The sequence below is a fragment of the Haliotis asinina genome, chromosome 5 (genome assembly GCF_037392515.1).
Source record: "Haliotis asinina isolate JCU_RB_2024 chromosome 5, JCU_Hal_asi_v2, whole genome shotgun sequence".
Taxonomy (NCBI): domain Eukaryota; kingdom Metazoa; phylum Mollusca; class Gastropoda; order Lepetellida; family Haliotidae; genus Haliotis; species Haliotis asinina.
The window spans coordinates 60,353,276-60,369,485 of NC_090284.1; the positions used below are offsets into that span (position 1 = coordinate 60,353,276).

Genomic DNA, 16,210 nt, shown 5'->3' on the forward strand with positions numbered 1-16,210 from the left:
ACGAGTCCATTTGCTTGATTGAACTGTCACATTGCTGTATTAGATACATAGGCACTGGCGTGGTATCATTTGGGTGCATTATAAGAAACGAACATAGCAACGAATATTTCAGGGTACACAATACCACCCCCCCCCCCCCCCCCCCCCCAGGCGAACGGTAATAACTTCTTGCGGTTTCGGGTTTCGCTTGAGGATTATGGAGATGTGTGACGTTTAGGGTACCGGGTACATTTCTGCATTTTGACGTACGTCTGTGAGATACTGCCTGGTTGAAATCGTGGCCCCATAAAGACTTGAGCCAAGTATTCAAGAGTTACTTCCCTTTAATCCACATATTTCTTTCTCCCATAATCAAGACGTGTTTTTAATCTAAGCTGTCAACCGCCTGATTTCATTTAATCAAACAAAATAGAGCATACAGACATTCTGTGAATAAACACATTTATTACAAAATAATAATGAATAAAAATACACGACAGCCATTTCTTTTGATATTTCTGTTTTAGAAAACCTATAAAAAACATTTATCCCATATAACGCTACAAAATGTTTCATAATTCTTTAAATAGCAGCTTTATTCAACATATCCTCTCCACGGTCCAGTAGACAGTTTGGGTCCGATTGACAGTCTTTTTCTGTGTTCCCTGCCGTGATGTTGCAGCGATATTGGTGCAAACCGTGCAATAACATAAGCACTCGCTCATTTCATATAGTTTCTGAGTTAAATGAACCACAGAGGATCCTTGGTTTGAGGCTCTAGTTCGTATTAGGTTGTAAATGAGAAAAATCATTTAACTATCTCTTAGAGTTAGTGTAAATTTGCTAATGAGAATTTAGGACAAGAAATCCATAGCTCACGCAAGTCAGTGGTCTTGTGATGAGTTTGTTACATCAAGTCAGACAGAAACCTTTCCTGTCAGACAGGCCTTCGTTGTTATCACGCAGAGAGACTGATGAGACTGCCAACGTAGATTGTTTCATTCCTCCTGGCCTGTCATCCAGCCAAGGCTCTCAGAAAACACCACGGACTCCATTGTGATACGTACCCTGTGTAGGTAGCCACTTGCTCAGTACGTCTTCCGAATATCGTCTTCAGTTCAAACGTCTAAATCACACACACGTACACATACATACTAAACCACACTTCCATCACCATACTATTTCCCTAAAACGTGCTCTAACACCACCCGGTGCTGTTGTCTTCACAACTCATCGTGTTGACAAACACAGGCGTCTTTCTGTGAGTCTTTATAAGGCTTGCATCCTAAAGTCAACGTGCTGGCATACATGAGATCCGCCGTTGACCGACAACCTACAACACGATCGTCAAAAAACAGGAGAGATCAAACAGTGCATAGACTGATGTTCAAAATTCATGCACTTAAATAGAACGCAAGTGTTCGTATGGCTGGTTGTACTAGTTCAATCTCATGCTCTCGAATAGTGTTAGCCCACTGAGATACAATGCTGCTGTTTAATACTGACACTCAGATTCGGACCCGACACGAGTTGTATTATTCTTTGTTGCCCAGAGCTGGCAAGGTATGGAGTACCGTCAGACCCTCCCTCTCCAAGACGAGGGAATACAAACATGTACTCTATATGAATGGATTCAAAACTGATTCACGCCAGCTTTGCGAAAACCCAAACACCCATCCCAACTCTGTTCGTCTGTGTATTGTTATTCGACTTCAATGAGCAAAACCAGCTGACCACAGCCTGTAAAAACATCAGACTTAAGCAGACAAGCCAGTATGTTCATCCCATTCATTGAGGCAAAACGTAGATTGTAACCCAGAAATGAATATCTATGTCAGTGAAGTGTCCAATTTAGAAATTCAATACACGTTGCCACACAATATACGAAAATGATCTTACCGCCGGTGATATCTTGACTCGCTATTCCTCCTAACGTATCACAGACGTTGTTGAGACAGTCCTTGAAGTCATCGTCGCACTTCACCTTGTCATTGTTGCACGTGTCGTAACAATAGTCGTGGTTGTCGCAACACTTCGTCACCGCCGGTAATGCACTTGTGTCGAGCTGAGGGAACAACACGTGTACAATTAGTGGGAGTGACTAGGAGCACGGTTTAACGTCGCTTTTAATATAAAATCAGCTCGATGACAGGTAATAATTTGACTGTTGTGGAAGGAAGGAAGTAATCGGGTCGAACTAGCAGGAATGATGCTGACAAACTTGGGAACAATCGAACCACAGACAATAAGTTTTGGTCACGCCTATTGAACAAGAAAGTATAAATCTCTCAAGCGATATTCGACGCCTCAGACGAGAGTGAGCCTGTTCACGTGGTGGTATGAGAAACAGCATTAAGACTGCATAAAAAAATAAATGTTTCTCCGGCAAATTGTTTACAAAAAATGACGAGGGCTGTAGAACATTTTTTTTTTAAATCGATAGAAAAAAATGACGAGGGAGGAACACATTTTTATTCTTTCTCTCAGAAATACGGCCACGTGTTGAGGAGTTGTAGATTCAGTCACACCTGTTCCTACAGACACCCTTAAAGTGGACAATGGATGATCAGGACGCGGCAAAGTCAAAATTATTTTTTAAAAGGCAACAAAAACTGTTAAGCGCACAAATAAAAGTGACGCGCCGATGCCCAACAAACATTTCACTTTTTTATTTAGCCTAACAAGTTGTATTCGGAGTGGTTTCCGTGACAATGTCCTACAGATTCCCTATCTGAGAACACCACTAGACTAGAAGCCATCATGCAGTCGAGAACAAGCTAAATACACCTAAGCAAACACAGTCTACAGAGTGGTACTAACGTTTGATTAAATCTCCAGGTCTAAGCTTCAATCAATAGCCATTGGTGAGTTGACATAACCTTAAGTGTTCACACTTTTAAGAGCAGAGAACAGATACTATCAAACAGTTCCCAACGGATGATTAAAAAACAGTAGTAGATATGCCGCCCAATTACCGTAATTGGTCTAAGATCGTATCGTTTCGTTGAAGTTGCTATGAATTAACAAGAAATGGTTTCTTATTGGGTTTTTTATATACCGAAAAGACACTCGACGCTGCGCACACTATGCGACAGCAGCTACATTAATGAGGCACCTGTGATGCCTTGTTGCTGTTTATATTGTGTAGATTATTACATACGTTTGTTTGTTTGTTTGTTGTCTAACAACGCACGCAGCAATATCTGAGCTATATAGCGGCGGTCTGTAAATAATGGAGTCTGGATCAGACAATGGTTCAACCTGTGTTGAACCAAGTCAGCAAGTCTAAACACCCGATCGCGTTATTCGCTTCTAAGACAAGCATGGATTATTGAAGGTCAGTTCCCTCGCGGAACCTCAAGGGTAGATAACTTTGCCATTTTGTGACGATGTTACGGTTGATGTATCTGCCGTGTACATCCATAAACAGAAATTAGCTGACGTCATTTCTTAAGCACTAACGGAACGGACACCTAAAGATATACTTTACATTAATGTTTAGCGCACGCGTTGTGCATCAAATATATCTGTTGCAGTCTTTTAGTATCTATCTTCGCTACATAGTCGAGCATACTCTCAATTTGGGACATTAAGTATATTTGTATTTCATATGAAACCCGTATCTCTTTAGAGAATGCTGATCAAACAATTAACACATTTATCTTCTTTCTTTCCATCAACATTTGCAATTAAATTAATGAAATGTCTTGAATCCGAGTCACATCATGAGAAATTAGATGTAAGATATCTATTCGCCGGCAAGTTGTAGTGTTGTACTACAGGAAATAATCCTCGATTCTAAAGGGACCGATATGAAGCTGATAATCATCTCTGCATGCAGGTAAACGCTCTTGTCCCCCAGTGTGTTACAGGCTAAACTACAACGTTGTTGCCTCCATGACGACTTAATCATGCCTATCAGTTAGACCCTTTGAAACCGTATCTTCTTGTGGTATCTGGAAAACAGCTGATATAATCTTACACCCAAGGCAAACAATCAAGGCAGGTCTCGCAAGACACCATATTAACAGTCCGAGAAATAACGAGACAGTGCGCACCGTGGTACTAACTGAAGTGCATCACCCTAATTGATTCAGTCACCGCAGAACCAACTCGACGTGGGTGCGAACACGGCCCGGGGTAATTACAGCGCCCCTAAAATAAAATAGGGTACCTGGTTATAAAGCACCCTTGATATAAACGTTGATGCAAAATAAAATAACAAAACAGATCATTACATATACATATACAATTTATGTGTAAAGGAGGTGTGATTGTTTTCAGTGGACACAAGGATAACACCTATTTGAGTCATGATCATCATCGTCATTTGTTGGAGCGTCATAATAATCTCGCCACTAATCATCGTCATTTGTTGGAGCGTCATAATAATCTCGCCTCTAATCATCGTCATTTGTTGGAGCGTCATAATAATCTCGCCTCTAATCATCGTCATTTGTTGGAGCGTCATAACAATCTCGCCACTAATCATCGTCATTTGTTGGAGCGTCATAATAATCTCGCCACTAATCATCGTCATTTGTTGGAGCGTCATAATAATCTCGCCACTAATCATCGTCATTTGTTGGAGCGTCATAACAATGTCGCCACTAATCTATATAATAACAGATACACATTCACTATACCGCCATACAATAATAACACTGCAGACAAGGAGTGAATTACTAGCCCAGCAGTCAGGAAAGACTTGTGAAATATACTGCAACGAGCAGCTCAATAAAATATACATACTGGCCCGTTAGTCAAGGCAATTGTTTTACAAAGAGGCATTTCGTCGTCGAGTTTACATATAATGCATAAGGTAAACATGGGTGCTGTCCTCGAAGTGATTCGAGCTCTTGGCCAAAGTTCGAGCGACGAGGACACACTGACGATGTTGGAATTAGCCACAGGGTGCGCCTCATTGACTGTTAAGTCAAACTACGATAACAGGAAGTATTCGCTGGAGTACCAACATATAGGACAAACAAATGTTAGTATTATTATGTAACGTTGGTAAGAATCTCCTTTAATGACCAAGTTATTTCACTTAAATAAAATATTTTTCACATCGTTGTTGACCAAATTTCACGAAGGTAGAACTACAGCATGAAAATAGGCTGTTTTGTCTTTTAAGAAGAATTCAGAGAAAGACTGAAGCACTGGTGAAAAAAATGCCGTTTTCGTTATTAATATTCCCTAAAATAATCTAAATGAATGAGTAACTGTTAAAAAGAGACAGTTTCAGGTATTAAACCAGGCAATGGTCGATAGTTCTGAGAGTGAGGTTGTAAACACTAATGGCATGATAAATTGTTCGCTTAAATAAATACGGAAATCCGCTCTACGATTAAAACTGACAGTTCTAGAGAAAAGAAAGGATCACCGTATAAGAACTACTCATTTTTATTACTTATATAATTTGAAATCATGAATTAATCATTCTTGGGAGACTTGTGACTAGCTGGAATATGATGTTATTAAGCATACCTCGAGGCCAAAAGAACCACACCCATTACTTCTCGGCTTATGGCTCTTCTTTGGCTTTGGTTTCGCGCCTAAAAATAAACATAATAATTATGTGACGTGGTTACATATGTAGAATATTAAAATTAATTCAAACAAATTATTACGAAATGATCGACAAACTGAATTACTCTTTCCAAACAAATTGCATGAGTAAAATTTGATTAGTCCGTTAATTAACATATTTACAGATCGTGGTTAAATTATGGACTCGAATGTTTTGGATTTGATTACCAAGTATAGATCACACAGGTCAATTTACACACATTTGCTGTCTTTCAACCGAATTTCTCAATAAAATATTTTCTTTCGTGTGTGCAACACATTAAATATCAATAGCACGTCGTCCACAAGATTAGAGTTACTTCCCTTATGCCGATAGGCGATACAACATGTCAATCGTAAACAGATTGTGGTAAAATATGCATGGTTATCAAACAAGTCGCCTAAACACTTACCATTTATACAGCGGTAGTGACATCCGCTTTCATCACCGACATAATCCGACACCATATCTGCCATTGAATCAATGGATTCTAAGAAGCTGTCAAAATCGACATCCCAGTCGAAATCAGTGTCAATTTCGTCACTAGCATCGATACTTGTGGAATCACATAGGTATAAAATAGGAAGGACCCAAACAATCTGGACCAACTGTGAAATTTCCATGGCGTGTTTGTTGACTTGTGATATGGAATGTTGTTATGTACGCCCGACGTTCATTAACTAACCATCGCTACACATGTTAGCAAAAACACGTACACTTCCGGGTGACGTAAAACGATCTGATTGGCTGAGCACTATCGCCCTTCTCTCTGGGATAGTGGCGGGAACGTTCATGGATAACTGCTAAACTAAGATATTATATTTTGAATACTGAATGCAATTTAGAAACATTTACTGTATTGAACAGCCTGAAGACTCAGACACAGAGGAATGTACCAGATGAAAACGTTTGCTAAACTTATTTCAACTAATTAAATTTTCTTTCAGTTATATTTCGGTTTTATAGGCTGTAGGTGCATGTAGAATAAGAAACCATTTTACAATATAAAACGTTGCAAAATATCCAAAGAAAAGCAGTAAAGTTATTACAGAAGATTTAACAGATTTTTAGCATTTTACAGCAAGAGCTTTTCAAATATTTTTCGAACCGTTAAAAACGGTGTAATTGCTGATAATGAAATTAAGGTATTTAGTCAGTGTCAATCCTGTCTCCAATATGGAAATAAGTTGTCTCTAACAAAATTATATGCTGTACATTCGCGCACGAAGTGAATTTTATCTTGATTTGAGCAGTAGCCACACATTTCACTACAAGGTGGTTGCGAAAATACAGTAAAACCAATTGCAAATATATATGGTTTTGGAAACGAATCAAAATGTTTGGCAGTTATCCCGTTTTATAATATTCACAACATAACTCATTTCCGAATGGCGTCATAGATGGAAATAAAAAATATATTAAAACTACGACACGCTTAAATGGAGAGCTGATTTCTGATAGTGCTAAAAGTCAAACATAGATACATAGATAAGCAGACAGACAGACAGCAGTGATATAGCTTTCACTCTTGAAATAACAATGATGTAGAAATTTACCACGCTATACTTTAGTTATCTTTAATATTTAGATGGACAAATTACATGTAAATACATTTAGATAATTACACCGAGAAATTTGAAAAAATGATTCACTTCACAGGGGCTTTTATTGCTGAAAACAATACGCAGAAAGATGTATATGGATATTAGTGTGCGCTTGTCGGACCCAGGACGTACTTTCAGCAATACAAGCCCCTGTGATTCACTTAAACCTTCAGGCTAAACAGGCATACTCTACAACAGGGATAGGTCACTCACTTGCTTCCTTTACCATTTGTACTAATTAACGTGTGCCTCGTCATGCTCCAACGCACACAGTGACTTGGCTCGTTCCCAGCACAACTTCAGTTGTGTTTAACAGAACTTCAGCCAGTTTATTGTATCACTCGGAATTTTACAATGAATGAATGAATTTTAGTAAGAATTAAGAGCAAGAACTATGTGAATGAATGAAAGAAATAAAGAAAAAGAATGAAAGAAAGAAGTCCATATGTGAATGAATGAAAGAATAAATGATACACCGCGGTCTTCCCTCCCAAAACATGTTAAAGAACGCAAAAGTATCGTGAGAACACATGTTAACATCAGCTGTCCTTGTAAAAAATCTACTTTGAGACATTTTTGTTTACATTAATAATTAATTCAGATATCTTATTGCATGTGGGGAATGGAATGGGCATTAACCAAATGTTAACTGACACTGTCACATTGCCCTCAAACATACACCCTAACATTCTTTTTGAGATTATGAAACTATCACTATTACTTGCAAAAACATTTCACCTGAAAGTATATCCCCCTCATATGAATTACAGGTGCATGTGAAAGATGTTTTTGAGGAAGTAACGAGGAATACTCAAACAAAGGCGTATGGAATTGTAATGGCGGATCAGAACAGATCGGCGATATGTCCTATTTTCCACACATCTCATATACACCTAACGTTCTTTCTTAGATTATGAAACTATCACTATTACTTGCAAACACATTTCACCTGATAGTATATTCCCCTCTATGTAGGCTCCCTGGGCTAAAGCATAGTCACTGAAAGTACAGTTTTGTTAGCAGCAAATAACCTGTTTAAATTTAAAAGGAGAGCAAGTAATAAAAGGAGATAAAGAACTCGAGGAATCTAGACTTCATTTAGGTGACTTAGCATCCCAGAAATGGCTAGACAGTAGTGAAAATAATGCGGTTCAGAGACTCGGAGACGCTATAAAACGTCTGCCAGCTAATAATTATTGGACACCGGGCAATCAAGGGAAGCCACTCTTCCCATCCTATTTGCTCACCTCAAGCGCAAATGACATGTATAAAGAACACCCCTTGAAGATTCTAATTCGAATTGACCTAAGTTTGGTGGAAGAAGGCAACTGATGGAACCGGATGGTCATCATATCTGACGTAGTGTGCATGTGCCATCGTATTGCACAATGTTTTCTTCGAAGGGGGCCTATTAACCAAAGTCTTAAGTTACAAGAAAAACACCAATTTGGGACAGTTCATAATTTATCGAAAGGCGTGGAGGGCGGGTGGGTGAGGGTGATGATGATGACGATGATTGTTATGGAGTAGGGTGTGAACATGACAGCCCCTGCCCCTGTTTGTCGTGTGCAAAGTCATACCCCTGTAGTTCAAATTGCAAAAAGACTCCCACCTCCCTACTTACCCAGTACAAAACGAATGTCCCACCCCTCCACCCCCATTTCTACACACGCGCGCGCCACAACGGTTCCTTGGCCGCGATCTACATGGAACACCCCGCTCAAGTTGTATAAATTTGCACAGTCATAATGTTTCATTCTCACTGAGTTTAATTGTTATGTATTACCGACATTCCATTATGTCACAGCACATTATTCATGGAATACTTCCGTGTTTTGCCATAGTGACAAACTGAACATTATGTAACTGTTAATAGAGACCGACAAGGAAGTAGTCCGCCATAGATAATGTGTCGCAACATTGCACTGGCGGTTACCGAGTTACAGAGTAAACAATACAGGGATAAGATGTTTCCGACGTAAGGTGCACAAGTCACGCACTCAAAGTCAAAACAGCTTCTAAACAATTGCAAGCATAACCGATGTCAAAATATATTTCTGTAAAGGGCTGCTCTCTTTGAGTTTATGTTAAAAACCCCAAATGAATCTCACGTAAAAAACATGCCTGAAATCATTTGTTATCTTGTTAAGTCAGTAAATGGGCTTCCTTGTGATATGATGCAATGTGAAACCTTTGAGCCCTTTATCCGTCTTAGTTAAGTCCAAGAGCGTTCGTTGTGGTTGCTCTTGGGTGGTAGTTCAGAATGGTGGACAAGAGACGGAGGGAAGACAAGAGTCAGTGGTAGAGATGACAACAGCTGCAACCCTATGATTTGTTATTGTTTGGTCGAATAATAGTTGAAATGGTACATACACATCGGGACTCAGTGGCCAATGTTCCTGATGTGGAGAACATTCATTCAGAAGTCGGACGGCGATTCTTCATCGTCGACGTAGTCGTAGGTTGGGTGACGACCGACTAGCCGCACAATCCGTCCACTTCTGTCGATGATCTGGTCTCCCTGCTTGGTTCCCGTGGTTGGTCTTTTTTATGCACAAGGCTTTCATGCACAAGGCCATTACGCTACATTGTGCAAGGTCACTGGCCAATGCACATGTACATTCGTAACATTCGTCAGCGTGGGGTCGACCTGAAACCATTGTTATGATACATGCAGGTGATACGTACAGGTGATGTAGGTGTACCTGTAACCCTTGTTATGATGCATACAGGTGATGTAGATGTACCTGTAACCCATGTTATAATACATACAGGCGATGTAGATGTACCTGTAACCCTTGTTATGATACATACAGGTGATGTAGATGTACCTGTAAAACTTGTTATGATACATACAGGTGATGTAGATGTGCATGTAACCCTAGTTATGATACATACAGGTGATGTAGATGTGCCTGTAACCCTAGTTATGATACATACAGGTGATGTAGATGTGCCTGTAACCCTAGTTATGATACATACAGGTGATGCAGATGTGCCTGTAACCCTAGTTATGATACATACAGGTGATCCAGATGTGCCTGTAACCCTAGTTATGATACATACAGGTGATGCAGATGTGCCTGTAACCCTAGTTATGATACATACAGGTGATGCAGATGTGCCTGTAACCCTAGTTATGATACATACAGGTGATGCAGATGTGCCTGTAACCCTAGTTATGATACAAACAGGTGATGCAGATGTGCCTGTAACCCTAGTTATGATACATACAGGTGATGCAGATGTGCCTGTAACCCTAGCTATGATACATACAGGTGATGTAGATGTGCCTGTAACCCTAGTTATGATACATACAGGCGATGTAGATGTACCTGTTACCTTGTAATGATATATACAGGCGATGTAGATGTACCTGTTACCTTGTAATGATATATACAGGCGATGTAGATGTACCTGTAACCCTTGTTATGATACATACAGGCGATGTAGATGTACCTGTAACCTTGTAATGATATATACAGGTGATGTAGATGTACCTGTAACCTTGTAATGATATATACAGGCGATGTAGATGTACCTGTTACCTTGTAATGATATATACAGGTGATGTAGATGTACCTGTAACCTTGTAATGATATATACAGGTGATGTAGATGTACCTGTAACCTTGTAATGATATATACAGGCGATGTAGATGTACCTGTAACCCTTGTTATGATACATACAGGCGATGTAGATGTACCTGTAACCTTGTAATGATACATACAGGTGATGTAGATGTACCTGTAACCCTTGTTACAATATATACAGGTGATGTAGATGTACCTGTTACCTTGTAATGATATATACAGGTAATGTAGATGTACCTGTAACCCATGTTATGATACATACAGGTGATGTAGATGTACCTGTAACCTTGTAATCATATATACAGGTGATGTAGATGTACCTGTAACCTTGTAATGATACATACAGGTGATGTAGATGTACCTGTTACCTTGTAATCATATATACAGGCGATGTAGATGTACCTGTAACCTTGTAATGATATATACAGGTGATGTAGATGTACCTGTAACCCATGTTATGATACATACAGGTGATGTAGATGTACCTGTAACCTTGTAATCATATATACAGGTGATGTAGATGTACCTGTAACCTTGTAATGATACATACAGGTGATGTAGATGTACCTGTTACCTTGTAATCATATATACAGGCGATGTAGATGTACCTGTAACCTTGTAATGATATATACAGGTGATGTAGATGTACCTGTAACCCATGTTATGATACATACAGGCGATGTAGATGTACCTGTTACCTTGTAATGATATATACAGGCGATGTAGATGTACCTGTAACCCTTGTTATGATACATACAGGTGATGCAGATGTGCCTGTAACCCTAGTTATGATACATACAGGTGATGTAGATGTACCTGTAACCCTTGTTTTCATACATACAGGTGATGTAGATGTACCTGTAAAACTTGTTATGATACATACAGGTGATGTAGATGTGCCTGTAACCCTAGTTATGATACATACAGGTGATGTAGATGTGCCTGTAACCCTAGTTATGATACATACAGGTGATGTAGATGTGCCTGTAACCCTAGTTATGATACATACAGGTGATGCAGATGTGCCTGTAACCCTAGTTATGATACATACAGGTGATGCAGATGTGCCTGTAACCCTAGTTATGATACATACAGGTGATCCAGATGTGCCTGTAACCCTAGTTATGATACATACAGGTGATGCAGATGTGCCTGTAACCCTAGTTATGATACATACAGGTGATGCAGATGTGCCTGTAACCCTAGCTATGATACATACAGGTGATGTAGATGTGCCTGTAACCCTAGTTATGATACATACAGGCGATGTAGATGTACCTGTTACCTTGTAATGATATATACAGGCGATGTAGATGTACCTGTTACCTTGTAATGATATATACAGGCGATGTAGATGTACCTGTAACCCTTGTTATGATACATACAGGTGATGTAGATGTACCTGTAACCTTGTAATGATATATACAGGTGATGTAGATGTACCTGTAACCTTGTAATGATATATACAGGCGATGTAGATGTACCTGTAACCCTTGTTATGATACATACAGGCGATGTAGATGTACCTGTAACCTTGTAATGATACATACAGGTGATGTAGATGTACCTGTAACCCTTGTTATAATATATACAGGTGATGTAGATGTACCTGTTACCTTGTAATGATATATACAGGTGATGTAGATGTACCTGTAACCTTGTAATGATACATACAGGCGATATAGATGTACCTGTTACCTTGTAATGATATATACAGGTGATGTAGATGTACCTGTAACCTTGTAATGATATATACAGGTGATGTAGATGTACCTGTAACCTTGTAATGATATATACAGGCGATGTAGATGTACCTGTAACCCTTGTTATGATACATACAGGCGATGTAGATGTACCTGTAACCTTGTAATGATACATACAGGTGATGTAGATGTACCTGTAACCCTTGTTATAATATATACAGGTGATGTAGATGTACCTGTTACCTTGTAATGATATATACAGGTGATGTAGATGTACCTGTAACCCATGTTATGATACATACAGGTGATGTAGATGTACCTGTAACCTTGTAATCATATATACAGGTGATGTAGATGTACCTGTAACCTTGTAATGATATATACAGGTGATGTAGATGTACCTGTTACCTTGTAATCATATATACAGGCGATGTAGATGTACCTGTAACCTTGTAATGATATATACAGGTGATGTAGATGTACCTGTAACCCATGTTATGATACATACAGGCGATGTAGATGTACCTGTTACCTTGTAATGATATATACAGGCGATGTAGATGTACCTGTAACCCTTGTTATGATACATACAGGCGATGTAGATGTACCTGTAACCCTTGTTATAATATATACAGGCGATGTAGATGTACCTGTTACCTTGTAATGATATATACAGGTGATGTAGATGTACCTGTAACCCATGTTATGATACATACAGGCGATGTAGATGTACCTGTAACCTTGTAATCATATATACAGGTGATGTAGATGTACCTGTAACCTTGTAATGATATATACAGGTGATGTAGATGTACCTGTTACCTTGTAATCATATATACAGGCGATGTAGATGTACCTGTAACCTTGTAATGATATATACAGGTGATGTAGATGTACCTGTTACCTTGTAATGATACATACAGGCGATGTAGATGTACCTGTAACCCATGTTATAATATATACAGGTGATGTAGATGTACCTGTAACCTTGTAATGATATATACAGGTGATGTAGATGTACCTGTAACCCATGTTATAATACATACAGGCGATGTAGATGTACCTGTAACCCTTGTTATGATACATGCAGGCGATGTAGATGTACCTGTAACCTTGTAATGATATATACAGGCGATGTAGATGTACCTGTAACCCATGTTATGATACATACAGGCGATGTAGATGTACCTGTAACCCTTGTTATGATACATACAGGCGATGTAGATGTACCTGTTACCTTGTAATGATATATACAGGTGATGTAGATGTACCTGTAACCCATATTATAATACATACAGGCGATGTAGATGTACCTGTAACCCATGTTATAATATATACAGGCGATGTAGATGTACCTGTAACCCTTGTTATGATACATACAGGTGATGTAGATGTACCTGTAACCTTGTAATGACATATACAGGTGATGTAGATGTACCTGTAACCCTTGTTATGATACATACAGGCGATGTAGATGTACCTGTAACCCATGTTATGATACATACAGGCGATGTAGATGTACCTGTAACCTTGTAATGATATATACAGGTGATGTAGATGTACCTGTAACCCATGTTATAATACATACAGGCGATGTAGATGTACCTGTAACCCATGTCATAGTATATACAGGTGATGTAGATGTACCTGTAACCCATGTTATAATACATACAGGCGATGTAGATGTACCTGTAACCCTTGTAATGATATATACAGGTGATGTAGATGTACCTGTAACCCATGTTATAATATATACAGGCGATGTAGATGTACCTGTAACCCTTGTTATGATACATACAGGTGATGTAGATGTACCTGTAACCTTGTAATGATATATACAGGTGATGTAGATGTACCTGTAACCTTGTAATGATATATACAGGTGATGTAGATGTACCTGTAACCCATGTTATAATATATACAGGCGATGTAGATGTACCTGTAACCCTTGTTATTATACATACAGGTGATGTAGATGTACCTGTAACCCTAGTTATGATACATACAGGCGATGTAGATGTACCTGTTACCTTGTAATGATATATACAGGTGATGTAGATGTACCTGTTACCTTGTAATGATACATACAGATGATGTAGATGTACCTGTAACCCTTGTTATGATACATACAGGCGATGTAGATGTACCTGCAACCTTGTATTGATATGTACAGGTGATGTAGATGTACCTGTAACCTTGTAATGATATATACAGGTGATGTAGATGTACCTGTAACCCATGTTATAATACATACAGGCGATGTAGATGTACCTGTAACCCATGTTATGATACATACAGGCGATGTAGATGTACCTGTAACCCTTGTTATGATACATACAGGCGATGTAGATGTACCTGTAACCCATGTTATGATACATACAGGCGATGCAGATGTACCTGTAACCCATGTTATGATACATACAGGTGATGCAGATGTACCTGTATCCCATGTTATGATACATACAGGCGATGCAGATGTACCTGTAACCCATGTTATGATACATACAGGCGATGCAGATGTACCTGTAACCCATGTTATGATACATACAGGCGATGTAGATGTACCTGTAACCCATGTTATGATACATACAGGCGATGTAGATGTACCTGTAACCCATGTTATGATACATACAGGCGATGTAGATGTACCTGTAACCCTTGTTATGATACATACAGGCGATGTAGATGTACCTGTAACCCTTGTTATGATACATACAGGCGATGTAGATGTACCTGTAACCTTGTAATCATATATACAGGTGATGTAGATGTATCTGTAACCCATGTTATAATATATACAGGCGATGTAGATGTACCTGTAACCCTTGTTATGATACATACAGGCGATGTAGATGTACCTGTAACCTTGTAATGATATATACAGGCGATGTAGATGTACCTGTAACCCATGTGATGATACATACAGGCGATGTAGATGTACCTGTAACCCTTGTTATGATACATACAGGCGATGTAGATGTACCTGTTACCTTGTAATGATATATACAGGTGATGTAGATGTACCTGTAACCCATGTTATAATACATACAGGCGATGTAGATGTACCTGTAACCCATGTTATAATATATACAGGCGATGTAGATGTACCTGTAACCCTTGTTATGATACATACAGGTGATGTAGATGTACCTGTAACCTTGTAATGATATATACAGGTGATGTAGATGTACCTGTAACCCTTGTTATGAAACATACAGGCGATGTAGATGTACCTGTAACCTTGTAATGATATATACAGGTGATGTAGATGTACCTGTAACCCATGTTATAATATATACAGGCGATGTAGATGTACCTGTAACCCTTGTTATGATACATACAGGCGATGTAGATGTACCTGTAACCCATGTTATGATACATACAGGCGATGTAGATGTACCTGTAACCCTTGTTATGATACATACAGGCGATGTAGATGTACCTGTAACCCATGTTATGATACATACAGGCGATGTAGATGTACCTGTAACCTTGTAATGATATATACAGGTGATGTAGATGTACCTGTAACCCATGTTATAATACATACAGGCGATGTAGATGTACCTGTAACCCATGTTATAATATATACAGGTGATGTAGATGTACCTGTAACCCATGTTATAATACATACAGGCGATGTAGATGTACCTGTAACCCTTGTAATGATATATACAGGTGATGTAGATGTACCTGTAACCCATGTTATAATATATACAGGTGATGTAGATGTACCTGTAACCCTTGTTATGATACATA

The 16,210-nt window shown here is 38.9% G+C and overlaps 1 protein-coding gene across 1 annotated transcript; it reads right to left on the bottom strand.

Annotated features, from left to right (window-relative positions):
* Window positions 1-420: 420 nt before the first annotated feature.
* LOC137283701 (group XIIA secretory phospholipase A2-like) lies at window positions 421-6,277 on the bottom strand. The gene is made up of 4 exons (XM_067815363.1): window positions 5,964-6,277; window positions 5,470-5,537; window positions 1,879-2,044; window positions 421-1,312 (listed from the first exon to the last, which is right to left on the bottom strand). Exons 1-4 carry the CDS (start codon window positions 6,172-6,174, stop codon window positions 1,203-1,205), a joined length of 555 nt encoding a protein of 184 aa, XP_067671464.1. The 5' UTR covers window positions 6,175-6,277; the 3' UTR covers window positions 421-1,202.
* Window positions 6,278-16,210: the final 9,933 nt, after the last annotated feature.